The 25,914-nt window shown below is 51.5% G+C and overlaps 9 protein-coding genes across 9 annotated transcripts; 7 read left to right on the top strand and 2 right to left on the bottom strand.

The window, feature by feature from the left end:
- Positions 1-742, top strand: AKAW2_51028A (MAPEG family protein; the record flags this gene model as incomplete). Its single annotated transcript, XM_041690911.1, has 3 exons — positions 1-101; positions 158-450; positions 540-742. The coding sequence occupies 3 exons, from the start codon at positions 1-3 to the stop codon at positions 740-742; spliced, it is 597 nt and encodes a 198-aa protein (XP_041544449.1).
- A 998-nt stretch (positions 743-1,740) lies between these two features.
- Positions 1,741-3,316, top strand: pgxB (putative extracellular exo-polygalacturonase; the record flags this gene model as incomplete). Its single annotated transcript, XM_041690910.1, has 5 exons — positions 1,741-2,082; positions 2,155-2,322; positions 2,393-2,566; positions 2,630-2,875; positions 2,927-3,316. 5 exons carry the CDS (start codon positions 1,741-1,743, stop codon positions 3,314-3,316), a joined length of 1,320 nt encoding a protein of 439 aa, XP_041544448.1.
- A 359-nt stretch (positions 3,317-3,675) lies between these two features.
- AKAW2_51026A (CobW domain protein) lies at positions 3,676-5,751 on the top strand (the record flags this gene model as incomplete). The annotated part of the gene is made up of 5 exons (XM_041690909.1): positions 3,676-3,792; positions 3,859-3,947; positions 4,001-4,312; positions 4,400-4,849; positions 4,914-5,751. 5 exons carry the CDS (start codon positions 3,676-3,678, stop codon positions 5,749-5,751), a joined length of 1,806 nt encoding a protein of 601 aa, XP_041544447.1.
- A 92-nt stretch (positions 5,752-5,843) lies between these two features.
- Positions 5,844-7,627, bottom strand: AKAW2_51025S (cytochrome P450; the record flags this gene model as incomplete). Its single annotated transcript, XM_041690908.1, has 4 exons — positions 5,844-6,458; positions 6,510-6,894; positions 6,967-7,382; positions 7,436-7,627. The coding sequence occupies 4 exons, from the start codon at positions 7,625-7,627 to the stop codon at positions 5,844-5,846; spliced, it is 1,608 nt and encodes a 535-aa protein (XP_041544446.1).
- A 561-nt stretch (positions 7,628-8,188) lies between these two features.
- Positions 8,189-9,294, top strand: AKAW2_51024A (SDR family oxidoreductase; the record flags this gene model as incomplete). Its single annotated transcript, XM_041690907.1, has 3 exons — positions 8,189-8,513; positions 8,569-8,962; positions 9,012-9,294. The coding sequence occupies 3 exons, from the start codon at positions 8,189-8,191 to the stop codon at positions 9,292-9,294; spliced, it is 1,002 nt and encodes a 333-aa protein (XP_041544445.1).
- A 358-nt stretch (positions 9,295-9,652) lies between these two features.
- On the bottom strand, positions 9,653-11,125 carry AKAW2_51023S (lipase/thioesterase family protein; the record flags this gene model as incomplete). The annotated part of the gene is made up of 3 exons (XM_041690906.1): positions 9,653-10,374; positions 10,445-10,590; positions 10,647-11,125. 3 exons carry the CDS (start codon positions 11,123-11,125, stop codon positions 9,653-9,655), a joined length of 1,347 nt encoding a protein of 448 aa, XP_041544444.1.
- A 98-nt stretch (positions 11,126-11,223) lies between these two features.
- Positions 11,224-12,681, top strand: AKAW2_51022A (flavin-containing monooxygenase; the record flags this gene model as incomplete). Its single annotated transcript, XM_041690905.1, has 1 exon — positions 11,224-12,681. The coding sequence occupies one exon, from the start codon at positions 11,224-11,226 to the stop codon at positions 12,679-12,681; it is 1,458 nt and encodes a 485-aa protein (XP_041544443.1).
- An 829-nt stretch (positions 12,682-13,510) lies between these two features.
- Positions 13,511-14,994, top strand: AKAW2_51021A (uncharacterized protein; the record flags this gene model as incomplete). The annotated part of the gene is made up of 3 exons (XM_041690904.1): positions 13,511-13,831; positions 13,889-14,819; positions 14,897-14,994. The coding sequence occupies 3 exons, from the start codon at positions 13,511-13,513 to the stop codon at positions 14,992-14,994; spliced, it is 1,350 nt and encodes a 449-aa protein (XP_041544442.1).
- A 4,490-nt stretch (positions 14,995-19,484) lies between these two features.
- Positions 19,485-25,830, top strand: AKAW2_51020A (NACHT domain protein; the record flags this gene model as incomplete). The annotated part of the gene is made up of 4 exons (XM_041690903.1): positions 19,485-19,934; positions 19,989-20,328; positions 20,389-20,664; positions 20,720-25,830. The coding sequence occupies 4 exons, from the start codon at positions 19,485-19,487 to the stop codon at positions 25,828-25,830; spliced, it is 6,177 nt and encodes a 2,058-aa protein (XP_041544441.1).
- Between the last annotated feature and the right edge of the window lie 84 nt (positions 25,831-25,914).

Genomic DNA, 25,914 nt, shown 5'->3' with positions numbered 1-25,914 from the left:
ATGATGTACGATATGACTGCCGATCATTCCATAGATATAGTATATAATCTCTCCCATCTCCACAACAGGAACATCTCCCAACTAAGCACCATAACCATGTCGTAAGTCACATCGTCACTTTACACTACAGTACATCCTACTAAAAGAACGATGTTAGTTCCCTCCTCACATTCCTCGGCCTCACAGCCCCAGAAGGCCTCGACCTTCCCAACCGGGCTATCCCCTATCTCCTCTTCAACTGGTTCTACGCCTACGGCATTCTCAGCACCCGGCCTGCGAAACGTCTCCTCCGTATCGACCATAACGTCGCCCCCAGGGATGACCTGAAAGTCTACGGCGAGGCAGCCGTGCAAGCGGGGAAAATCTCCCGCAGACAGTTGGATCGACTCAAGCGGCAGGAGGCAGCGCATGCCAATGCCGTCGAGGGATTTCCGCTTTTCGTGGCGGCTGGTGCGTGACCATACCTGTTATCCCAACTGCCAATGTTCGTCTTTGGCATCATAGATAAAACCGCTAATTATGTATCTGGGGAGATATAGTGGTAGTAGCATTGCGCACAGGCCTCCCCAACGACGTGATCAACGGTATCGGGGCATGGTACACGATATCTAGGATCCTGTTTGGACTTGCGTATGTGTTTATTGAATCGGAGACGTTGAGCTTTTCGCGGTCGGTGTTGTGGTGGTCTGGGAATATCAGTTGTATTACTGCTTTGGTGTTGGGAGGGAGGAAGTTGAATTGATCTAGTTGTCTGGATTGTGAGGATTTTCTGATTTTGGGATGGAATAATAAATGGATGATGGGGGGTGGATGTGTGTGGGGAATAAGTCGGAGATTGGGATCGCCTGTTGGGAATGATCTGCGGGGGTTTTAGTGGGGAAATAGATGTTTGGCTTTGGACCGAGGTAGACTTGTTTTTGGGGGGAGCTGATTTATGAGTTTATTGGAATTTGTAGTATTTCTTTTAGATTTGAAATGGGTATGCATTAAATTTATTAACTTTGTTTAATTCATTTATTATTTAGGTTATGGTGTATAGTTCTAACTGTGGATAATTGTATAAAACCGATGTGCATCAACTATGAGCTCTTTGACAGGCAGGTACGTACTACAGAGGTTATGATGAAATAAAGATAGTAGTGAGAATCTAAAAAATCAGTTATTCCTGCAATAAAATATGGATTACAGTTGTGCTGTCAGAACAGTTGAGTTATGCTATGCGGCAATACAGCAATCCTCAGTGTGGATTCCTACGTCACGGAGGATATCATCCCACCAGCAAACCCACAACAACCACCTTCCCAGCTCATTCTACATATACTAGTACACCATGATGAGTTACTACCCTCACAGCTAGCTAGTCACTCCACCAAATCCAACACATCACCCCATTTCTCAACCCATACCCAGAATCACCCTGAGTCAACCCTCGATTGGTGGGAAATTCCACCAACTGCCTCACAGACAATCCGGGGAATTTGTGCCAGCTCAGGCGGACCCCGTGCACCAGCCAAGATCCCCATGACAGGTGGGAAATTGTTCTCCCTGGTTTCCCCGTGGGGTTACCCCAAATTCTTCCCCAGATTATCTAGATTGCTATGATGTTATCGATCGTATGTATCTGGGGTACATACAGATAGACCTACCTAGAAGATCCATATATAATAGAAGATCAATGTCTCTTTAACTTTCACTCAGACCGAAATAAAAGCAAGCGGCAGAAAAGAATTAGCCTGCAAAATGCACCTCCTCCCCTTAACCCTCTTCCTCACCGCCGCTTTCGGCGTCTCCGTCCCCAGATCTCCCCTCATCCCCGGCGCACAAATCATTCCTGCGTCCAACACAGCACATCTACACGCCATTGGAGCTCAATATCCCAAGTATCCAGACCGCGAAACAGTTACTATTCGACCCTCGCGGAACGAACTGGACGATGTGTCCAGTGACTTCCTCTGGGGCTTGAAGCAGGCGAACCATGGTGGTCGGTTATTGTTGAAGCGGGGGGAGACCTATGTGATCGGGAAGAAGTTGGACTTGACCTTCTTGGATAATATTGAAGTGCAGCTTGAAGGGGAGATTCAGGTACATTCCTTCCTTTTCTTCCAGTGAGAAATCAGATTATGATATAGGATACTGACTCTAGTGCTTATGTAGTTTACCAACAACATCACCTACTGGCAAGCCAACAACTTCTACTACGACTTCCAGAAATCCATCACCTTCTGGCGCTGGGGTGGTCAGGACATCAAGATCTTCGGAAGTGGTGTGCTGAACGGCAATGGACAGAAATGGTATGATGAATTTGCTGGGAAGCAGATCTTGGTATGCTACATCCATATACCCTCCCTGCAAGGAAGGAATATGCTTATGCTGATAATGGCAATAACTATAGGACTCGGACAACACATTCTACCGCCCCATCCTCTTCCTCACCGATAACGCAACCCGCGTCTCGGTTGAGGGCATCACGCAGCTGAACTCGCCGTGCTGGACAAACTTTTTCGTTCGCACTAATGATGTCTCCTTTGATAATGTGTACATTCATGCGTTTTCGACTAATGCTTCGGTCAGTTCTATTTCCCCTGGTGTCGATCTTGATCCTCATTGCATATATTCTAACTGATCACAGTCCGACCCCGCCAACACCGACGGTATGGACTCTCTCGAAGTTGACGGTGTCAGCTTCACCAATATGCGCATTGATGTCGGAGATGACTGCTTCTCGCCGAAGCCGAACACGACCAACATTTTCGTTCAGAATATGTGGTGCAACAACACGCACGGCGTGAGCATGGGTAGTATTGGCCAGTACGCTGGTGAGATGGATATCATTGAGAATGTTTACATTGAGAATGTGACGTTGCTGAATGGACAGGTACGTAGCTCGTCACCCACTGACCCATATTACAAGACTGATGTGGAATAGAACGGCGCCCGTCTCAAAGCCTGGGCCGGCCAAGACGTCGGCTATGGCCGCATCAACAACGTCACGTACAAGAACATCCAAATCCAGAACACGGATGCGCCGATCGTGTTGGACCAGTGTTACTTTGATATTAACGCTACAGAGTGTGCCGAGTACCCGTCTGCTGTGAACATTACCAACATCTTGTTTGAGAATATTTGGGGTTCATCCTCAGGTAAAGATGGCAAGATTGTGGCAGATCTGGTCTGTTCGCCAGATGCGGTGTGCACCAATATTACCCTGTCGAATGTCAATATAACGAGCCCCAAGGGAACTGCGGAGATTGTGTGTGACGATATCCAGGGTGGAATTGGGGTGGATTGCGTGAGTGATGATAGTGTTACGCGGTAGATACTCGCATGGTCCATTTGATGTCTCCCGTCGATGATTATGTCACATATGGTAGTAGTAAAACAAATAGAACTATGTTTATTTACTGATTACCTTCCTCTTATTAGTAAAGCACGCAATGTGGTACGACCACTGAGTACCTTGGTAAACCATAAGATCTACTAGTACTACCTTGTAGACAAGAGGACCTTGGGTGCAAACCAATCACAACGTCGATAAAACTAACCAACCCTAAGTAGTATACATTAGTATATACACCTTGGTGGTGACAACTATATAACATAGATAAAGTAGACAATATTATCCATTTGGTTTTGATCCTTCTCAATCTCTCAAAAAAGGAACAAAGAATCAAGAAAATGATCGACTCCGGCAAAGAATCCCTCCACCCAGCAATCCCCAACAATGCATTGGAGAGCCCAGCTCCTACATCCAAGAGGAGAAAGTTGCCTGTTACTCTCCTCTCTGGATTCTTAGTACATCTCTCCATCTTCCCTTCATTGTCAAATCTACGGAAAACTAATCTAATGGCTCCTAAATAGGGAAGCGGCAAAACTACCCTCCTCGAACACATCCTCCTCTCGCCTGACCATGGCCTCCGCATCGCAGTCATAGTGAATGACATGAGCAGGTACATCACCCATCCATCCTCTATATACCTGTACCATCTAACAGAAGGAATAGTCTCAACATCGACGCAACTCTAATCAAACACCACCACACCGTCTCGCACACAAAAGAATCCCTTATCCAGCTGCAAAACGGCTGTATATGCTGCACTCTCCGCGGGGATTTACTCGCCGAGCTAGCACGACTCGCATCGCAAGATGGAGTCGAGTACGTCGTGATCGAAAGCACGGGGATTAGTGAGCCGATGCAGGTGGCTGAGACGTTCACCGCGGAGTTCGGGGCCGCGATGTTGGAGGCGGATGGGGATGGGAGTGGAGCTGAACAGCAGGTGTTGAGTGTGGAGGAGAGGAGGGTTATTGAGGATATGTATATCTCTCCCTTCCTTCCCCCCATCATCCCCCATCATCTTTTTCATTATACGAGTGATGTGTACTGATGGATCGGTATGTATAGTGTCAAACAAGGCGGCCTACACACCCTCACCAGCCTCGACACAACCGTAACCGTCATCGACGCATTCAATCTCTACTCGAATCTCGATACCGCAGAGTTCCTCTCAGATAGATATACCTCTGGGGAAGTCATCCCGGAAGATGAGAGAACCATCTCCGATCTAATGGTCGATCAGATTGAGTTTGCGGATGTGATTATCATCAATAAGATTGATCTTGTTGATAAGGTTGCCAAGGACAAAATCCACACGTTGATTAAATTACTTAACCCCGCTGCGAAGGTCTTGGAGGCGAAGTACTCCAAGATTGATGTGCGGGAGATTCTGGACACGGGGAGGTTTGATTTCGTTAAGGCGGCGAGTGGTGCCGGTTGGTTGAGGAGTCTGCATGAGATGAGTCGGTTGAGTACGGGGAATGGGGAGAGGGTGGCGCCGAAGCCGGAGACGCTTGAGTATGTATTGCCTTTTCTCATTTCTGTGTTTCATGGTTAGGATCGTTGGCTAATGTGTGGACAGGTATGGCATTAATAACTTTGTGTATACGGCTAGACGGCCGTTTCATCCACGCAGGCTGTTCAAGTTGCTGCATGATAAGTTTATTATTTTGCAGAATGCGGCTGGTGAGGATGGTGATGACGACGACGAGGAAGAAGAGGGAGAAGATGACGTTGATGATGAAGAGATGAAAGATGACGATGAAGACAACACCGAAGACGAGGAAGAAGACGACGATGAAGACATCACCTCCATCCCACCCGAAACCATCCTGTCCAACAAACGCTCCGATCCCATCCTCGCCCCCATCCTCCGCTCCAAAGGCTTCTTCTGGCTCGCCACCCGCCCATACCAATTCGGCGAATGGAGTCAAGCCGGCGCCATGCTGACATTAGGCTGTGGTGGCGGGTGGTTCGCCGAACTACCTGACGAAGCATGGCCGGAGGATGCGGACGTGCGCAAGTCCATTGAAGATGACTTCAAGGGCGAATGGGGCGATCGACGTCAGGAGATTGTGTTTATTGGTGAGGGTATTGATACAACGGCGATTAAAAAGCTGCTTGATGAGTGTCTGTTGGACAAAAAGGAGATGAAGAAGTGGGAGAAAGTGATGCGGACAAAGGGTGTTAAGAGGGCGGAGAAGCAGGAGATCATGGCGGGGATTTGGGAGGATGGATGGGAGGATTGGCCGGATTTGGAGGATGATGATATCAAAGATGAGGAGGAGGAGGTAAAGGGGGAGAAGAGTGGGAAGAGGAAGGCGAGTGAGCTGTTGAATGGTCATGGACATGGCCATGCTCATGGGCATTCTCATGCACATGGACCGGGGCATAAGAGTCGACCAGTGGTCAAGAAGTGATGCTGCGATGAAATTATAGACTGGTATTAACACAAGTAACTATTTGCATAACTCATAACATTTATACACTCTCATCCCAAATCCACATGTATTTACCATCCCTCCACCCTCCGCATCCTCAAATGCATCCCCTCAACCGGCTTCGTCGTAACCGCTCCAGCAATATGGATAACCTGGTTTGGATCCTTCATTTCCACCTCATACCTCCCCAACACTCCCGCCAACGCACACCTCAACTCCGCTTTGGCAAAGTCCTTCCCAATACACGCTCTCTGGCCATGCAAAAACGTTATCTGGGCATAATTTGTCCCGGCTCCTCCATGTCCATTCACCACCTGATTTCCCTCTTTATCTGTGTCCACCCATCGCTCTGGCCTGAACACATCCGCGTCCTCACCCCAGAACTCTGGGCTGCGATTAATAGCGTACGGGCAGAGAAGGATCCTTGTTCCTTTCGGGATGGCGGTATTGGCGACGGTAGTGTCGCGGATGGATTCGCGCAGAGTCAGCGGGACGGTGGGATACAGGCGAAGGACCTCCTGGACGATGCCGTTCAGTAGGGGCAGGGATTCAAGGTCTGCGTGGGTGATAGGTGACGATCCTGTTGAAATACGGGAACGGATCTCGTCTCGCAGACGGGGCTGGTATGTTGGGTGTAGCGTGAGAAGGTAGCAGGCCCAGGTGAAGGCGCTGGCGGTGGTCTCGTGCTGTCTTCTATTTAGTACAGGGATCAGGGTGGTGGTTGGGTTAAAACATACACCAGCAGCAAGGAACGTCAGCATCTGATCAACCAGCTCATCATCACTAAAGTCACCCCCTAGCATCATCGTGCCGAGAATGTCCGCTTCCAGTTCTGCGGCCGTGGCTTTCGTCTGGAGCATCGCGGCTCTCTTCTCTGCTACAATGTCCTTGCACAGGTCGCGGAGGAAGCCTGTCTCTGTGTCGATAACCTTGTTCATGCGCCATGGTAGCTTCCGGGCAAACCACTGCGGGAGGAGAACGTTGACTGCCAAGAAGGCAATCTTTTCGCGGGTTGGCTCCAAAATGGCGAGGAAGCTGTCGGCGACTTTGTTCTCGGGGTTGTGGAGCGAGCGAAAGTCGCGGCCCATGGCGGCGGGGCCGATGATATCTAGAGTTAGACGACTATTCGTCGCTTAGTATTGTATTTTTAAAGGTGGAATGTTGGCTGCTAGAAAGGTAAAGGGGATGGTGTACCTCGCCCAAACACTCATCTCCACACACGAGTCATTCGCATCCATCTCTTTCTGCAGCTCATCCATCAATAACCCCGTCTTCTCCCACATCAGCGCATACAGCGCACGAATATGCCGGACGTTGAACGACGGCGTCAACGCCCGACGTTGCTTCTTATGTGCACTCCCTTCGGACAGAATCAGCCCGAAGCCGATGATCCGTGCTAGAAATTCGCGAGTGCGCCAGGGCTTCTCGAAGTCATACGTGTTGGTGCTCATGATGTCCAGGAGGGCCTGGTGGCTCGTGGCGATCAAGAAGCTGCGGTTGAGAATGTCGCGGAAATGAATGAGGCCATTGTTGGGGATGGATTTCATCCATTGCAGTGGGAGACGGCCGCGGGGGTCGTCGAAGAGGACGCGCGCATGGTTGAGGTTGCCCTGGAGCTTTTAGTGACTGTTATTGCAATGAGAAGGCAGAGTACAAAGTATACCGGTAGGGTAGGCAGATGACGCAATGGATTCACAAAGTATGGATAGATAATGAACCCCCAGACAAATCGGAGAATAAGATTGCCTGCCAGTGCGAGCAGCGTCACACTGCGAAAGGCCCAGTCGGGGAGTAAACTGTGTTGGAGAAGGTAGCCCTCTACGAGGGACGCTGCCAGCAGCACGAGAGAGTCCATGATGTGACACAATGTTGGACAGACATCGCAGAGAATAGTTTCAAAATGAAAGTCATGTTGAAGAGAAATATTGCAGTCGGAAAAAGAGTATGAGGATCGACAACATCCAGGGTCAACCGAAGTGCGTCTGTCTTGCCTCGGTTGCCATGAGCCGACGATCAGCCCTAGTTAACCCCTCATCGCTCAACATTATCAGATAGGCTAGTACGGAGTAGATATGGAGTATATCCTACCCCAATACCTTATTCATGGGGACAGGAACAAATCACATGGGATCGGCACCGTTGATCGGCGTCAATGCAAACCAGTGGATCAACATCTCCGCAATTTGTTGTTTGTCCGAAAGTTAACCGCGGATCAATCGCAACAATTTCCCGTTTGGGGAGTTCTCAGTTTGTGGAATGTACAGAATGCCACATTCATGCCACAATCTTCAGCCATGTGAGCCGAGGCCATCAATAGAAGGGGATATATAGCAGGGGCTGCCACAATTTTACCTTATCTTAGCTTGATCAAGGTACCTTGAACAAGTCACCACCAATAGAATCGCATCCCACCATCATGTCATTCATCCCTCCTGTTGTCCACGAATGGACTCAAACTGCTCTGGCCCATCTGCCCCCTCCAGCTCAGCAAGCATTGCTGCACCCGCTGGTCCCTAAAGCTCTTGCTGCTATCTTAGCTTTCACTGCTCTGCGCCAAACCAACCACGCCCTCAATTCGCTATCCCTTGGCAACTTCAGCACCCGGAAATGGGACAATGCCCGTGAACTCGTTCTCCTAACTGGCGGATGCAGTGGCATCGGCAAGCAAGTCATGACAGAACTATCATCGCATGGCGCGAAAGTCATCATTCTTGACATTAGTGAACCCACCTTCAAACTCCGTACGCTCACTTCCCTACATCGTATGCAAAAATATCAACTACTAATGCAAATCAGCACCCAACGTCCACTTCTACAAAGCAGACATCACCTCCTCCGCCGCACTGCACCCCGTGGCAGAACAAATCCGGCGCGAGCACGGCCATCCCACAGTCCTCGTTAACAACGCAGGTGTCGCCAACGACGCGACGATCCTCGACGAACCCGAGGCCAAAATTAGACAAACTTTCGAAGTGAATACGATTTCGCACTTTCTCACCGTGAAGGAATTTCTCCCCGCCATGATTGAGCGGAACCATGGCCATGTGGTGACGGTGGCTAGTCAGGCTAGTTTCATGTCGCTCGGAGAGATTGTGGATTACAGCTGTTCGAAGGCGAGTGCCTTGGCATTCCATGAGGGGTTGGGGCAAGAGTTGAAGTATTGGCATAAGACTACTGGGGTGAAGACGAGGTGAGTTTCCTTTTTTTGCGATACAGGAAAGAGGGCTAATAGTGCACAGTGTGGTTCACCCGCTGTGGGTGCGCACACCCATGATTCAGCAGCTTACAGATGCTGGGAAGGAATTCAAGCAGCCTGTTTTGACGGTGGAGAGAGTGGGCAGTACTATTGCGAGGCAGATTATCTCAGGGAAGAGTGGACAGCTTGTTTTACCTGAATCATTGTGGTGGATTAGTTTGGTGCGGGCGTGGCCGACATGGTTGCAGGAGACGGCGAGGGGATTGGCGTCGAAGGATTTGGTCAAGTTGAGATCGTGGCAGAAAGAGAATGATGTTAGTAAATAGCTGCTTATTTGGTTGTGGTGTTTAGGCGGTTCATGTATAATGTTAATATAATGATTTGTGTAAGATGCATTGCATGAGTTGAGTTTATTGATGGAGTTAGAACAAGAAACGGTGTAGCTACTTGGTCAAAGTGTATATGATATGTCAAGGTTCTTTCAAGGCACATACTGCCTGCTACGTGGCAACTCGTCTTGACCTATTTCAGGATATACCAATTTCATGTCTCATTGCATATGTACCATTCAAATATTCACACAAAAAAAAAAAAAAAACTACAACTAACTTATACCAACAATGAAGCTATCCCCTGCCAGCAATATATACTCCTTTCCAGCCATACACATCTACACTGCAGCCATCACAGAGTCTCCCCCAACCACCCCCTCACCCTCATTCCCTGCCCCGTCTCCTCCTTCTCGCCAATATACAAATTATAAATCGGCGCTACATGTCCCTCTCCCTCTCCAACACAAAACTCCATCTCCCCCTTGAACCCCTCCCTCAACTTCTCCACAAACCCCTCAATCACAGGCAGCAGAATCTCTCTCCCGCCACCACAAACCAACACCTTCTCCACGGGGAAAGACTCAAACCACTCCGCCGGCGCACTCGACAAATCCGTATAATGGTCCCGTTCCCCGGACCCAAGATACGCCTGTGCCCAGGGCCCCGCAACAGCGGGGGTAATCAGGTCCCCGCGCGAGTCAATCTCCTGGTCGGTGTAGTCCGAGGCTAGACTAGTCCAGGGAGCGATCATGATGGCTCCGCGGAGGGATTCTTCACAAGGGATGGGGGTGATCTGAGGGTGGGGATGAGCGAGGTGGGAGAGGACTCCACCGACGAGATTCCCGCCTGCAGAGTCCCCGCCGAGGAGGATTTGGGATGGGGAGTGAGTGGTCAGGATGTGGCGGAGGGCGGAGGTTGCTTGGCGGAGTTGGGTTGGGTAAGTGGCTCCCGGGGCGAGAGTGTAGGTTAGTGTGAAGATGGAGAGTGATTTGTTGTGATATTTCCGCAGATGAGTTATAAGGTTCAAGAAGAACTGGAAGTAGCCTCTGTTGGCGGGGAGGGCGAAGCCGCCTCCTATATTTGTTTTGTGAGTGGGAGGTTGTAGAGAAGGGATGATGGAAGGGGGAGGAAGGGATGAATGTACCGTGATACCAAATCAAGATATTGTCCGCTTTCGGGTCCCCGATCCAATGTCCCAGAGCCCCGTCACCCAAGTCTACTGTCTTGGAGGGTAGCTTGTGCTTCCGGACGTAACGTTCGTAGTTCTGGTCTGTGGTTGGAAGGGCATATCTGCATTGTTAGTGGACATGGGCATTGTCGGGGTTGGTTGCGGTCGAGTAACATACTGCATTTGGGCCACTGTCAAGCGGGCCGTGGCTTTGCGGAAAGCCGCATAGCCAATATGAAGCACCAACGTTTTAGGGTATGCGGCAGAACGCCAAAGGGAGGTCAGGAGAGCCCAGAAAACTGTCAAAGTAATTGACGCAAGAGCTGGCAACAAGTCCAGTTTCTCCGCCAAAGAGAGCGAGATTTTGGGAGCAATCATTTCGGGTAGGATACCGGTCTCAAGATAGCAAGTACTGTTTACAGTAATGGCTACATCCTGGCTGTGCGACAGCGAGTTTAAGTCTTCACGGGCCACTGTGTCACCCAGTCTGAATTGCAAAAAATCCAAGAGGCCGATTCGGTTCAATCGCATGTGAGGGTCGCAAGGGTTGCCGTTTTGGGAGGGATTGGCCGCTGATCGCCAGGTCCATTTTTGATGCCCCAACGGCCGGCGGTTGCGATCTTTCAGGATAGCCTCGGACTCATCATTGCGCTGCATTTGCAGCCGAGGCCATGTGAGCTGCATGCCTCGTTATAAGTAGCCTGTACGACCGCTCATTTCATCATCCACCATCATCATACCGCTCTTGTTCCATTATGGAGACTGACTTAGACGTTGTTATTGTCGGTGCCGGCATCTCCGGCATCAATGCGGCATATCGCATTCAATCTCAATTCCCCAACTATCGTTACACTATTCTAGAGGCCCGCGATGCTCTTGGTGGCACCTGGGATTTCTTCAAATATCCCGGTATTCGCTCCGACTCCGATCTCTTCTCCTTCGGCTTCTCGTGGTTTCCCTGGGATGGTAATAGCCCCATCGCCGAGGCCTCCTCCATCCGCTCATATATGCACCGCGCCACTCGCAAATTTGGCATCGACAAGAAAATTCGCTACCAGCACCGCCTACTCGGCGCCGACTGGTCCTCCTCCGACCAGCTCTGGTCCCTGACCGTCGACCATGACGGGCAATCACGCGCCCTGACTGCACGGTTCGTCATTTTCGGCACCGGCTACTACGACTACAGACAACCTCTCGAAGCCGATATCCCGAACCTCTCCCGCTTCTCGGGGGAAGTCATCCATCCTCAGTTCTGGCCCGAAGACCTTGACTACAGCAACAAGAAGATCGTAGTCGTCGGTTCCGGTGCCACTGCTATCACTCTGATTCCAAAGCTGGCCGAGAAGGCCGCGCAAGTAACCATGCTGCAGCGCAGCCCAACTTATATCCTCTCCTTGCCCAACCGCAACCGCTCATGGTACAGCTACATTCTACCCGCCGCCATCTCGCGCCGCATCCAGCGCATCACCTGGTTCATCAGCGGCCACCTCTTCTTCCTCTTCTGCCGGACCTTCCCTACAGTTGCGCGCTTCCTTCTCCGTCTCTCCGTCTCCAGCCAACTGCCCGCTCACGTCTCCCACTCCCCGCATTTCAAACCCCGCTACAACCCCTGGGATCAGCGTCTCTGTATCTGCCCGGACGGCGACTTCTTCCGCGCTCTGCACACCGGCCACGCCGACGTGAAAACCGACACCATCTCTACCGTCACTGAATCCGGCGTCGAGCTCTCCTCCGGCGACTCCCTCAATGCGGACATCATTGTCACAGCCACAGGGCTGAGACTGCTTATTGCCGGCGGCGCCTCCGTCACGGTCGATGGTGAACCCATCCACATCCCCAGCAAGTTCCTCTGGCATGGCATGATGATGCAGGATCTGCCTAATGCAGCATTCGTGATCGGGTACACCAATGCGTCGTGGACGTTGGGCGCCGACGCTACGGCGTTGTTTATCTGTCGGCTGTTGAAGCACTTGGAGGCGGCTGGTGTGAAGACGGCTGTTCCACGGTTGCAGCCGGGTGAGGCGGGAAGCTTGAAGGAGCGGCCGCTGTTGAATTTAAATTCGACTTATATCACCCGCGCGTCGGGGGCGTTGCCCAAGGCGGCAGATCGGGGGCCGTGGGTGTCTAGAGGAAATTACTTGAAGGATGTATGGTTTGCAGAACATGGGGATTTGGAGGGGTTGGTGTTTGAGGGGGGAAAGAAGCAGCTGTGATGCTTGATCAGTAGATTAGATTCTGGAGGACGTTCGGCGGAGTGATTGATTTGGTGTTGGCTTCATGTTCATGTATTACGACTGGCGTATATATATCCTTTTGCGTTTTTACTTTTATTTTGCAGATACTACTACATTTCAATGCAAGATATATCTCCTGTTCAAGTCATACATGTTGTCACCTTCCTAGGAAGACAAGTCCTTCACTCCTATTTTACTGTATCAGGAATCCGCCTTTCTATATTCAACATATATGAAGATAACAAATCTAGTTTCAAGGGCTCCACTAAATTATGAGTTCTTTTTCATTCTAATCGGATTGTAGTTCGAATATCACACAGAGTACTGAATCATAGATGCATGATGCTGAATACGAAATGACATCATACCCAATAACAGCAAACCTACATCCCGAACTCGGGTGCCGATAACTCTATGGAAAAAGTAAGAAGTCAAATTCCTTCCGGGCGATCCGCATCTCCACATCTAGATACTGTCAGGTTCGGGATGATGATCTTGAATATGGAAGTCTTTGCTTGTTATGAAGCTGTGGAGCTATATTGGGGGGATTATTGTAAGTGTGACCCCCGAGATGTGTTCCGAGTGAGGAATCACATTTACTGGTGCGGTGTCATGGATAGGAGATATGTTGGGAAGTACTGCCGACGTATTAACCGACTGATGTTGCACAAGGGGTAGTAGGATTGTATCGGTAGCCATGATGTCACTGCTTTGGTTTTGTTATAAGTACACTCAACTCACTTACCTCTCATTACTATAACTTTGAAATCATACCTACCTGCACTATACACAATACTACGAAGTCATCATGGACACCTATAAAGACACCTTTCAGCTTCCCCGCATCAAGGGCCAACCCCTGCATGTCCTCATCGTCGGCGCCGGCATCGCAGGCCTTTCCGCCGCCCTGGCGATACATAAAACCGGCCACAAAGTGACCATCCTCGAGCGGGTGCGGGAAATCGCCGAGGTCGGGGCGGGCATCCAGATGGCGCCGAACGCAGCGCGGATTCTCGGTCGCTTGGGTCTACTGGAGAAGGTCATGGAGAAGGCGAACGTGTTGGAGATGAATTCTCTCCGACGGTATAAGAATGATGAGGAACTGGGGAAGGCGGAGTTGATGCCTTCTGTATGTAATACCATATCTTTACCTTTGATCATCGTGGGGGAAGGCTAATGTGTGTAGGTCGGAGAAAAGTATCACGCCCCCCTTGCCGTCATCCATCGCGGCGACCTGCAAAGTATCCTGCTTGAGGCGGTACGGTCGGAAAATATTCCCATTCGAACTGACTCGCGGGTCGTATGTGCGGCGCCTGATTTCTCCGCTCGCGTGCAGCTTCATACCGGGGAATGGGTATCCGGGGATGTTGTTATCGGGGCGGATGGGATCAAGTCCGATCTGCGACACCAGATGGCGGCGCAACATGGCGTGAAGGATATTTGTCAGCCGACCGGGGATGCGGCGTACCGGATCCAGATCCCTGAGGATAAAATGAAGGGGGATCCGCGGGCGCGGGAGTTACTGAAGAAGAATGTTGGGATGCGGTGGATGGGACCGGGAGGCCATATTATGGCGTATCCGATGAAAAACAATACCGTGTATAATATGGTGTTGTTGCATCCGCAGAAAGAAGGCGCGGAGACGGAGGAAAGCTGGACGAATAAGGGAGATAAACGGGAGATGGAGGAATTTTATTCCGAGTGGAATGGACTCGTTCGCGATTTATTGAGTTATGTTCCGGATGGGGAGGTGATGGAGTGGACGCTGAACTCGCATTTCCCGCTGCCGACGTGGATTGAGAATCGCGTGGTTCTGATGGGCGATGCGTGCCATCCTATGCTGCCGTATGTGGCGCAGGGAGCGGCGCAGGCGATCGAAGATGCTGGGGTGCTCGGGTGTGTATTGGCCTTGACGGACGATATCGATAGCGCGTTGGCGGTTTATGAGCGGGTACGAAAGGATCGCGCCGAACAGATTCAGAAGAGTGCGGCAGTGACCCGGAAAGCGCTGCATTTGCCGGATGGCGAGGAACAGCGCAAGCGCGACGAGGCTATTCGCGGCCCTGGGAAGAATCCGGATCTTTGGGCGGATAAATCCTGGCAGGATTTCATGTGGGGTGAGTTTGTGCCATTCTGATTAATGCGGTGCTTCTGAAGATGCGATACTGACGGGGTGGTTGTTATGTTACTGTAGGTACAGATGTCATGAGGGAGACCGTCGATAACTTCGACGATTTGGTTGCTCGCAGTCACGGATACCATCCACATGCGTTGAATGCGGTGGCTTATTAGGATGCTTCTTTTTGTGATATATCCGACCGAGGGATCTGTCAATAATAATGGTGGATATTGTGAGATTCGGCGACTCCGTGGAATTGTACATCCAGCGACAACAATGATACACCTAGTAAAGAAGCAAACGAGCTTGTGGACATCTAGACCCGGCGATCAGCCAGCCAACCAACCCGGGGTTCAGCATCACACCCACAGCATCCATCCTAAGCACCTTGGTGCCCCGAAGGTCCAACCATCCATCCCCATCCAGCTGATTGCGCCTCCCGCGGTGATGCCGGCCAGAGTGACACGTCAAGGCAGCCACTAAGCACCACACTGCTACACGGCGAGAAATTGAGAATCGCATAACTTATGATGTTGAATGGATTCGAATTCCGAAGAAATCCCGTCTGGTGGAGGGAGAAGGTGACTAAGTAAGGGGTAGACCCAGCTTAATCTACTTCAATCTATTGGGGCGATCAGTCAGATATTATATTCATCTACTAGCTACGGTAGTCTGACCCATTTATGGGACAGCGCTAGGATTTGTGCTATGCTGGACTGAAGGCTACATCCTGACTTGTGCGTCTGACTGTGGAGGCAGTGTTTTGGGGTTGCATAGATAGTGCTGGTCCAGCAGTAGCGTTGAAACGGCGACGGTTTAGCGTCGTCGCGAAGTTTTGCTTCTTTTGATGGGGAAGGATGTGACAGGATCCGAGATGGAAATACCTGATAGTTACGGAAGTATAGGATCGTTGTGGTGGATTCGATACGTGAGTAGTATTGTATGTCTATTGGTAGGGTACTTCTGATATATACTATTGTCCACTGTGTAACACTGGTGTTGTCTACAGCGCATGTACTCCGTACTGTAACAGGTACTAGGTTGCATTCCTTTTGTTAATCGATCGCGGATACTCACCACTATGAGTTTGTGAAAACAGCATAAAGCTTTTAATAGAATATATTGCTTTTTCTAGACAAAGTTGCTGGATCTTCGGATCAAGTTGGGGCATTAGCAGAGCATTACGACGATGCATACATTGTATTCTGAGGTGGAGATATATATTCAAAATGGGTATACGGGGACTCCGAAATGATGATCGCACCCATGATCACACCCATGTTCTTTCCAAATACGGGGTATTACTGGAGGACAAATATAATCTTCTACAATAAGCGTAGATTGAGCATTTGCCTCACTATGAGATCCTAGTAGCACCTTGGATGATCTTCCGTAAGTGAAGTAGATAGATAGTGTGTGATAGTCTAGAGGGCGGGTGGGTTGGAATGCTGAATCCATACTTGCCGTGACTGCTGCCGGGCTACTCCAGTGAGCAAATACCACGCGAGGCCTCTATTTCCATCTGCGTTCTGTCTGCATCTGCATTCTGTCTGTACCGGCTGCCGCAGCAGTCACTCGACATGATCTTTGTGTAACCTGACTCTACTAATTGACAGTTGACAGACACATTATGCAGAACACCACCCATCAAACTAATCTAATGTGGTTGCATACAATTGATGGTTTCAATGGAATCATTGACACCTAATTCTTGCATACTGTGTATGTCTGTCTGCTTGCAAACCACAGCAGTACTCGAGAGTACCTCCCACAGTAGCCACGAGCATGGCATCCTCCTGTTCAGCCCGGAGTTTTGCGAGTGGGGTAGCTGAGTCGAGTTAATGATTGAATTTTGCTCGAGCACTGGGGCATCTGCAAGTAAGTGGACCCCTTGCTGTTGGTGGTATCCCGTCCGTAGGTAGGGAATGGTAGATGACGCAGACGCGAGGTGAGGTCGGCGCTTTGCTGTAGCTAGCAGGAAAAGATTTCAGTTCTTCCGACATGATCGACATCAAGGACATGGTGAGTGCCGGAGTCCTGGGAACAAAGTGTGGCAAGAAGATACTGTATAGTGTATACCCCATCCTGCACTCATAAAAAAATCATCTCCACTTTGAAAGTTGGATGAACATGCGGACAGGACAGGCTGGGCCTGTCAGGGTCAGTGTTGGTTCCCGCATCACTGGAACCACTCGGACGCTAGACTGCAACAGGCACGACGAGGATCGATCGCTTCCGCCAGGGATGGATCCCGTGCTTTCGTTCCTTGGTCCGTCCTCGGTCGCTTCGCCATGACGATTCGAACATCTCTCCCCTCTTGACAGAACAAGGCACGAACTATGGAGTAAAGTTTAGGTCATGAATCCACCACTTGGTAGCTTTCAGGTGCCTGCCAGGTGCCTGCCACCCTTTGATGGGTTTGCAAATATTCCCCTTTCAGTCAATTCCGTCCGCTTTTCTCCCCGAGACATCGGCAATGGCGCCGTGTCCCTTACCGATAACTGGATCGAGCCTTTTTCTCGCTGAACCGTCACGTGGGAGCCAAAATTATCCACCCGCGCGGATTGCAGCCATCGTGAATCTCCGATCTCTCTTGCCAGCTGAATGACGAGATTCTTCCGTCCAATCCATACCGACCCACCCGCCATGCCTCCTGGCTGAATCAGATCTGCTTATTGCCCCGAGATCCCACGGGCTCCATGAAACTAATGTATCCCTCTTGATCCGGCTAATCATGACTCCTGCCTGCAATTTTCGGGGTTCCATCCTGGTGCGTCGGGGACTACGCGGCCTGCACATTGGCCAAATCAGGAACGTCAATCCCCAACTTGGTCAGGATCAGACGCTTCCCACACTCTCCTGAGCTAAAACAGCTCTGTTTGGTCAGTAATCAAAATTACATACAGGTTCAGCACTGGCTGCTGCGGAGGTTCCGGATCGTGCACCCACCGCGCTAAGCGGGCCGGGGCGGTTCCTCAGCCGGGAGTCTGTGTGTGCTTGCCAACCATGGAACTCCCAATCACCCAGCGCACGGCAATGGTGTTGGCACTGGTTTTGGATGGAAGACCAGATCGTGCATCGACATAGTTACTCCGGTAGACAAGAAACCTAAGCAAATATATTCACCGGCTCAGTTTGACGATTAAACCGATTGTTCTGTCCGAGGAAGGCAACCGTCTATCCCGTCTTCAGCCCGGTGGAACCTTCTCTGCCTGCTGAGTAGCCGAACTAATTCTAACATACAGAATACTGGCATGGTATCAACTTTACATACCACGACGATCACATCGAGTCCTGCCAGCCGAGAAGAATTCAACCAATCCGCATCCGTCCCCTCGATCGGCAGTTCGTCAGGACGATGCGGGTTTGCCCACTATCGGACTCTCGTTCGTTGCCATTGGCCCCTGATCGAAGAGTTGGGCCCATCCAGCCCCCTCCGCCCCAGTCGGGAGATCACGTCCTCTCTCTACCCCTCAGGCAGCCACAGCTGAACTCTTGCCCTAGCAAGGATCATAGCTGTTCAATAGACTATGCAGCCAGAAGGGGTAACTAACACAAGGAGGAGCTTAGCTCTAGTCCAGCGGAGACTCCGAGTTGCTGGTCAAAGTAGCTGGAAACGGCCGCCACGAGCAATTCACGAGACCCAATGTGAGCTTTATTCGCCTGCCCCTGCCGCTGCTCGTGGGTGTGGGCACCATACGGGATATGGCCCGTGTTGAATGACAGAAAGTCCCGGGACACCGGTGCTAATGTGGAGAGTGACATTGCACTCGTCCAGACTGGCCTGTGCTGCTCCACTGCCCATCCCGTCCGCATGGGCAAGAAATAGGACAGTAGTCGATATGCAGTAGGCTGGGATGCACTGCGCAGAGGGTTCACCTTCCTTTCTGATACGCCCATCGTGTCATCACGAAGCTGTCCCCCCCTCCATCTCCCTTTGCAGGTGTCCAGCGGCGAATACCCTGCATTCGTGATGTCAATGCCATGGGGACCAAACTTTGATCGTCAGAGGGGACGCATTGAGTCAAAGACATGGGTTTTGCAACCCCATTGACAGCAATCTCTCTATTGGTCCCCTCCGAAAGAAACTTTGATTTGGAATTCTCAGCCGTTCTGGCGGTGCTGAGAGGCCAAAGATACAGAGGGACCCATCGGGATCAGACTCTTTTCAGCCACGCTATGCTGCAAGAGGTATCATCGTGGATGGGGGGTTAAGCTTGCCACTATTGCTCGCTCATGAATCGTGCTCACACGCCAGCCCACATCATTGCATCAGCCCCCGGTAACCCAATCCAACCCCCTGTCTAGGGTTTTTTTATTCTTCTTTGCTTCTCCTACTTATATAAGTGACCTTTCCTCCCACGGAGAAAGTTCTCCATCTCTCTCAGATTGATACGAGGATTAACCTCTTAATCAAAGCCTTTGTTCTTCCATGTGTTAGGTTGCCGTTTTGCGTCGCTATTTTTCTTGTATAGTGAGTTGTTGCCGCTGCTTCTCCGGAGAGACCTCTGCTGAGCCTGACCTTCCTCCACGGCCTACAGTCACCCCCTCCAGATACCCCAAGCAGTCGCCACAACTCACTCGCACTCCTTCTCCCGTGAAGAAAACACCACCTTCGAGGCCCACAGAAACACCAGATCTTGCTGATACTCAAACAATCACAATGGCCCCATCTATCCTGTCCCCCGTCCCTAGCAGCTTTGCTTCCCCCCTCTCCCCCAAGATGCCCAGACGTATCTCGGGATTCGCGGAGAGTGACACAATGTCCAACAATGGCATGTCTCGCTCAATCACTTCCAGAAGGGTGTCCTCCCGCAGGCTCGACCCTCAGGAGACGGAATTCTCCCGGAAACTGTCCATCCTTCAGCGCCAGACCGGTGATGAGCTGGGCTTGACCATCTCGGGTGACTCCTATGAGATGGTCCTGTCCTGGATCCAGGACGAGCGTATGACCCTTGTGCCCCCCGACGGAAGCGACTATGACAAGGTCCTCGGCTGGGCACAGCTCTTCGTTACTAGACTCCGGTCTTTTGAAGAGGCTATTGAGGGCTTCACCAACGTCAGCGGCCTTGCCTTCCAGATGGCTTACGGTTACTGCCTTCTCCTTCTCAAGGTATGCTCGCCTGATATCAAATATGAGGATCACGCTGATAGTCGTTTATTCTAGCTCGGTGACGAGAATGCCTCCGCCTTGATGACATCGTTTGGCTTTTTCTACAGCAACTCCACAGCCCTTGGAAACCTTCTTGAACGGACTGGCCTTTTCAGTGTGAGTAGTGATATCCGCCGGCAGCTGGTCCAGGCACTGGAGGACTTGGTGCACCTGGTCGCCAGTGTGGCCATGCACTTCCACAAAGCCGTTCTCCGCCTAGGGGATGAGTCGGAATACATCAACATCTACGAGGCTTTCCCGGAGCAAATTCACAAATTCCGCCGTGCTTGCGAAGAGATTAGCGAGTCCATGTGGAAGCACCAGCTTGTGAAGGAACGCGGTGATGAGACCAAAGGCAAGCTTTCTTCCCTCTTTCTGATATCAAAGCATAAACTGACATTGTCCGAACCTCCAGTCGTCGATGTTAGGGCTGTCAGATCCTGGCTCAACCCCGAAGACCGTGTCCTCTCCAACGTTGCCGAAACCGTCTCACACCTTGCCCATGACCGCGAGGAGAACACCTGCCGCTGGGTCAAGCAAGCTCTGTTTGACTTCGTAACAAGCGAAAACAAGGTTCTGTCCATCGTGGGCAAGCCAGGCTCTGGTAAAACCGTTCTGGCATCTGTTCTTGTTGACAATCTGCAACACCCGATCCGCGGAGTCCCCTACAAGACTCTGTTTGTCCCCATCAGTAAGTCCAATCACAGGTTAATCTTTCTGATCCACAATTTACTAAAATAATTTAGATGCTCGTCTTCCTGCCGGGACTAGGCCCCGGGCTATCGTCAAGGCCATTCTGTCGCAGCTATTCGAGAAGCGCATTGGAAACGTCGAGCTGCTCCAAATTCTGACTGATGCCTTCCAACGCAGCAAAAAGGCTACGAACGATAATGATTACGACAACATCCTCTGGAATGCCTTGGAAAATGCGTTGGGCGCTGCACTTCAAGGTGCTAAGGATCTTGTCATTGTTGTTGATGGCATCGACGAGGCTTCCTGCGGTGAATCTGCACTGCTGCAGAAGCTGAGCGCTGCCACAATGAAGGGCACAAACGTGAAGTTGATCGCCCTGGGTGCCGAGACGCCAGCCAAGGCACCAGGCCATCACACTGTGCCGGTCACGGATGAGCGAATTTTCGAAGACATTGCTACCGTTGTGCGGAGCCAGTTCCTTAAGGCCAGGGAGTGCGTTGTTTTCCCTGAGCTTGATGACATTGAGCAGGAGTCCATTGTGGATCGCATCACCGAAGCCTCAAAGGGCTCATTCCTGTGGGCCAAGCTTGCCTCGAAGCGCGTTCGCAGCGCGGATAATGCCGATAACCTGAACAAGGCGGTGGATGACGTCGTGAACGCTAAGATGACCATCACCAACCTCGTCCTCGAAACAGTGCAGCATAAGGGCGTAACTGACGAGGCTCGCCTGATGTTGCTGTGGCTCGCAACAGCTGACCGCCCTCTTCTATTTAAGGAATTGCAGACTCTGGCCTCTATCCAGATCGACAAATTGGCAATTGCCGAGGGCTACCAGATCGAACCACGCAAGGTCCTTAGGCCTGTCAGTTCTTTGGTATTTTTCCAGGACGGGCAGGTCTATCTTCGTCACGGTCTCATTCGCGAAGCGGTCTTGGAGGTCTTCTCCAAAGGCAAATTGATCCCCAACGTCAAGGACCGTCACGCCGACTTTGTGACTAGGTTGTTGATCTATATCAAGTCGTACGTGACTGAGCCGCAGGGCAAGGAGCCGTCTCTCTCCCCTCTTATCGGCCACGAAACGGATTCGCTGGTCAGCAGGTACCCTCTGCTTGAATTTGCGGTGCAATATTGGGTGCCTCATCTGAGACAAACGATTGTCTTTGTCAACCAGGGTGAGACTGGTGCCGCGAAGGAGTTTGCCAAGGTGTTGCCGACTTCCATCACCGTTCTCCTGCTTCAGAGGACTCTCTGGGCGAACAGGCCCACTCCTGAGCTGTTGACCTACCAGACCACGGTGACTACTATTTGCCGCCAAATTCTGAATCCCAAGGATAGGGTCACTCTTCAGTCCATCATCAACCTCGCGCTATTTTTCCGCGACGTTGAATATATCCCGGAGGCGACACCCCTGTTGTTCGAGGCTACCCGCCTGAGCCGCGAACTGCTGGTCAACAGCCCGTCTTTCACGGCACAATTGGCCAACATTTTCCTAGAGCTGACCGTGAGCCGCGTTACGGAGAGCAAGACCGAGATTATGACCATGCGCGAAGAGACTCTTAATCTCCTTGTCACTTGCTACACAAAGCTCTACGGCGAATCCCACAAGATGGTCATCTCCACCCGGGAGCAGTTGGTCAAGCACTATCAAACAATCAAGGACTTCCATAAGGCCGAGGAAATCAGCAAGCACATCAAGATCCTCACTGTCGGAGAGCAGGGCATTGAGTCACGTGAATACCATGGTGACTGGGGAGTGCGTGTCAGGGGACATCGCGGCAAGGTTTCCCAGATCAGAGTCAATGACTTCTTGGAGATTGAAGAACATGACCTTCTGATTGAACGTTCCGAATCCTTCGACTTTGAAGCCATGATCAAGGAGGCCGAGCAGTATACTGCGCAGGGCAAGTTTGACCTCGCGGAGCGCATCTACGTCGAGATCTGGCAGCGCGTGAACAAGGAATGCCGCACCAACATGACTGCCTTGTGGGAAGAGAGGAAGCTGGCGTCTGTCCTTGCTTACTCTCATTTCTTGAAGTCTCAGAAGAAAGAATACCAAGCCGCTTCCATTCTGTCCAGTGCTTGGCAGGAGCATGAGCAGACCAGTCTTACCATCTCTGATACCTCGGTATCTTACTTCCAGGAAATCGCAAAGATGATGAAGGTGGTCGGCATTTCCACCTTGGCTCTAACCGTCTTCAAGCATTGCTCTGAATACTACAAGAGCACAAACCGCACCCAGACGTCGAGCTTCAAGGAGGTACAGCAAAGCATCGAGTCCACATCGAAGGAGGTCATGCAGTCCTTCAGTTCTGAAACGGTCATGTCCGAGACCACGATTGAGGAAATGGTTTACGAGGCATCGAGCTCCATTACCACCATGTCTCAGATGTCGTTCACTGCGACGACAGAGCTCTATGCTCAATATGTTGAACAGCACCGCTGGCAAGCCGCCACTCGGCTGATCAAGAAGGTCCTCCACGGTGTTTGGCCTGCACTCTTCGCCCCGAACTTGCAAGATGTCACCCTTCCGTCCAAGCATGTAGAGAGCTGCATTGACCTTGCCGAGCGTCTCAGCAAATGCTACTATTCTCGTCGTCGTTTGAGCAAGGAGGAAGATATCCGCGTCCGTATCTACCGCGCGTTGCGGGGTGGTCGCAAGGTCGACGACAAGCTCAGGCAACACAACACGGATGAGCTGCTTCGTTTGCTGAAGCGCAACTCCCAGACTGACAAGATCATTAACCTTCACCAGGAGTTGCTGAATGACTACGTCGGCCACTACGGCCCGGGCGATGCAATTGTGATCAAGACCCTGTGGACTTTGGCCGAGCTGACGCACCCTCGCCCCATCTTTGTTGATTACTACCTGCAGATCGTTCGCACTCTGAATAAGGACTCTACTACTTGCCATCCCGAGGCATTCCAGCCATTGGTCGTTGTCGCGACCGAGCTGTGGAATCAAGGCCGGTACTCCGACGCTGTGCAGCACTTCAAGATCCTTTTCACCTCCTTCGTCAGCAACCCCAAGCTCAGCCCCAGGTTCCAGGACCAGACCTTCGTGCAGACAATCTTTAACCGGTACACTCACTGCTTGCGCAGCGTCCGCACTGAATTTACTGCCCTGCACCAGGTCACCGTTGAGTACCAGACCAAGGTCAAGGCAGTGTTCGGTGTTACTGCTACCATCAGCCTGCAAGCCTCTCTGACCCTCGCAAAGCTGTGCCAGGAATCCAAGTCGTATGAGGTCCAGGCCATCAGCATCTACGAAGAGCTGCTTGCGACAAAGTCTCAAGACATCGACCTTGGAGAGATCTCCAATACCTTGGACGCTATCTATGAAGAGCAGGCAGCTCTCGTGACGGAGAATGCGGAGTCTGTGACTACGCAGCAGGCCGAACGCGCTCTGAAGGTCTTGAAGAAGCGCACATCGACCGTGCGGAAAACCCACGGTTGGGCCCACGAGGAATCCCTTACCCGGATGAAGCAGATGATCTCTTTCCACGCTGAACGCAAGGAAACCGAGACTGTATTGAGCGAGCTCAAGCAAGCTACTGTGGAAATCTTGAAGTCTGAGACTTCTACCACCCGGTTGATTGCCGCTGCCTCCACTATCGCGTCCAGCTACATTGCGTCCAACCAGATCCAGAAGGCGACCGAGCTCACTCAGGAGATCTACCGTCAGATTGTCATGAAGGATACCTCCAACGTCAAGTCCGTGCAGTTCGACCTTGCTTCGAAGGAGCGTCAGAGCCTCAGTTTCCTGGCACAGCTCGAGTACAGTCTGCGCCGTAGCACATCGGTTACGATCACCGAGATTCTGGCCGCTCTGACGACCGAATATGTCTACTTCGAAGAATTCAGAAGCCTGACCAAGTCCAAGACGAGCTCCATTCACACCGTCTCTGTGTCTACCGCGCGCCTGTACCACTTCCTGCTGTCCAACAACCGTCAGACCGCTGCGGCCCGCGTCTTTGATGAATTCGTGGACTATTTCGTCGCTACCGAGGGCAAGCGGGTGAAGCTGACGGAGCCTGCGCAGGTACGCATCTTCGCTGAGACGATCCTGCGTCACTTCAGCACCCACCGCTCGGATGACTTCATCCGTTCCATCGGTATCACCAGCAACGACTACGTGGACCAGCTGCTGAAGAGCCAGAGATGGGGCAGCGCTTGCGACCTTGCCCTTGCCTCGTTCCACTACATCAAGTCCCACCAGGAGGTCTACCGCTCTGTCGGGATCGTCAAGTTCATCTTCGCTCTTGGTATGACTATTGCGGGTCGTGACCTTGTTGCTCGACCTGATGAAGCCTCTCGCCAGAAGATGCTGGGTGTCTCTTCCATTATCATCAAGGAAGCGCTCACCGTCATCAAGGGTCTGAAGCTCGACATGGGCGGCGTCAATTTCGAGCAGCTCAGTAAGTTGATCGGATTGCTTGGAGACCTGAAGGACTATGGAAACCTGGCATGGCTTCTCACCATCCTGTGGGATAGCCGTGAGGCGCACCGCAACTGGCCATCCTACACCCTTTCTCTCGGCCACCGCCTCATCATTGCTCGCTTCCAGATCGGCAAGTACAAGGACGCTATCCGCCTGGCCGAGGACATCACTTACAACTGCCGCCGCGTGCACGGACCTCGTCACCCCAGCACTCTGGAGATGTCGACTCTGCTGACGCAGTTGTACACTAAGGTGGCTACCAGCCACCAGAACCACAAGGAGCTGGCCAACCGCTACTACAAAAAGTGCGCCCAGGTGCATGAGAGCATTCTTCGTGCCTTCAGCGATCCCTACTATGCTGACTACGAGGAAAACCTCGACGCCAGTCTCGATGGCTCTATGTACGGCGATGGGCAGGACAGCACCCCTGATACTGTTCCCGAGGCCCAGCGTGTCCGTCAGCACCTGCAGCTCTTCAAGCTGGCCGTTGAGCGTCTGGGTGACTGGCCCGGTGACTACCAGGACTACGTGCGTATGAACCGTGATGTGTTCGCAGCATACCTCGAGGACCTGAAAGGAGTCGAGGGAGTCGAGAAGTGGAACCTGAAGGCTTTTGGCTCTGGCAAGGCTTCGAGCAACGACGATGTGTTGAACCTGGACTTGCAGTCTTGGGATATTATTGATACCCAGGGTAGCCCTGTTGTTGAGCCGGAGGAGGAATTGTAATGATCATGTTTGCATGGATTATCTGATGAGTGGTTCATGTTGTGATTTACCTGTTTTGGATTTACTTGGCTTTGGTTGATTCCC

Source organism: Aspergillus luchuensis, chromosome 5 (genome assembly GCF_016861625.1).
Source record: "Aspergillus luchuensis IFO 4308 DNA, chromosome 5, nearly complete sequence".
Lineage (NCBI taxonomy): Eukaryota > Fungi > Ascomycota > Eurotiomycetes > Eurotiales > Aspergillaceae > Aspergillus > Aspergillus luchuensis.
This window is presented reverse-complemented; position numbering and strand designations above follow the sequence as displayed.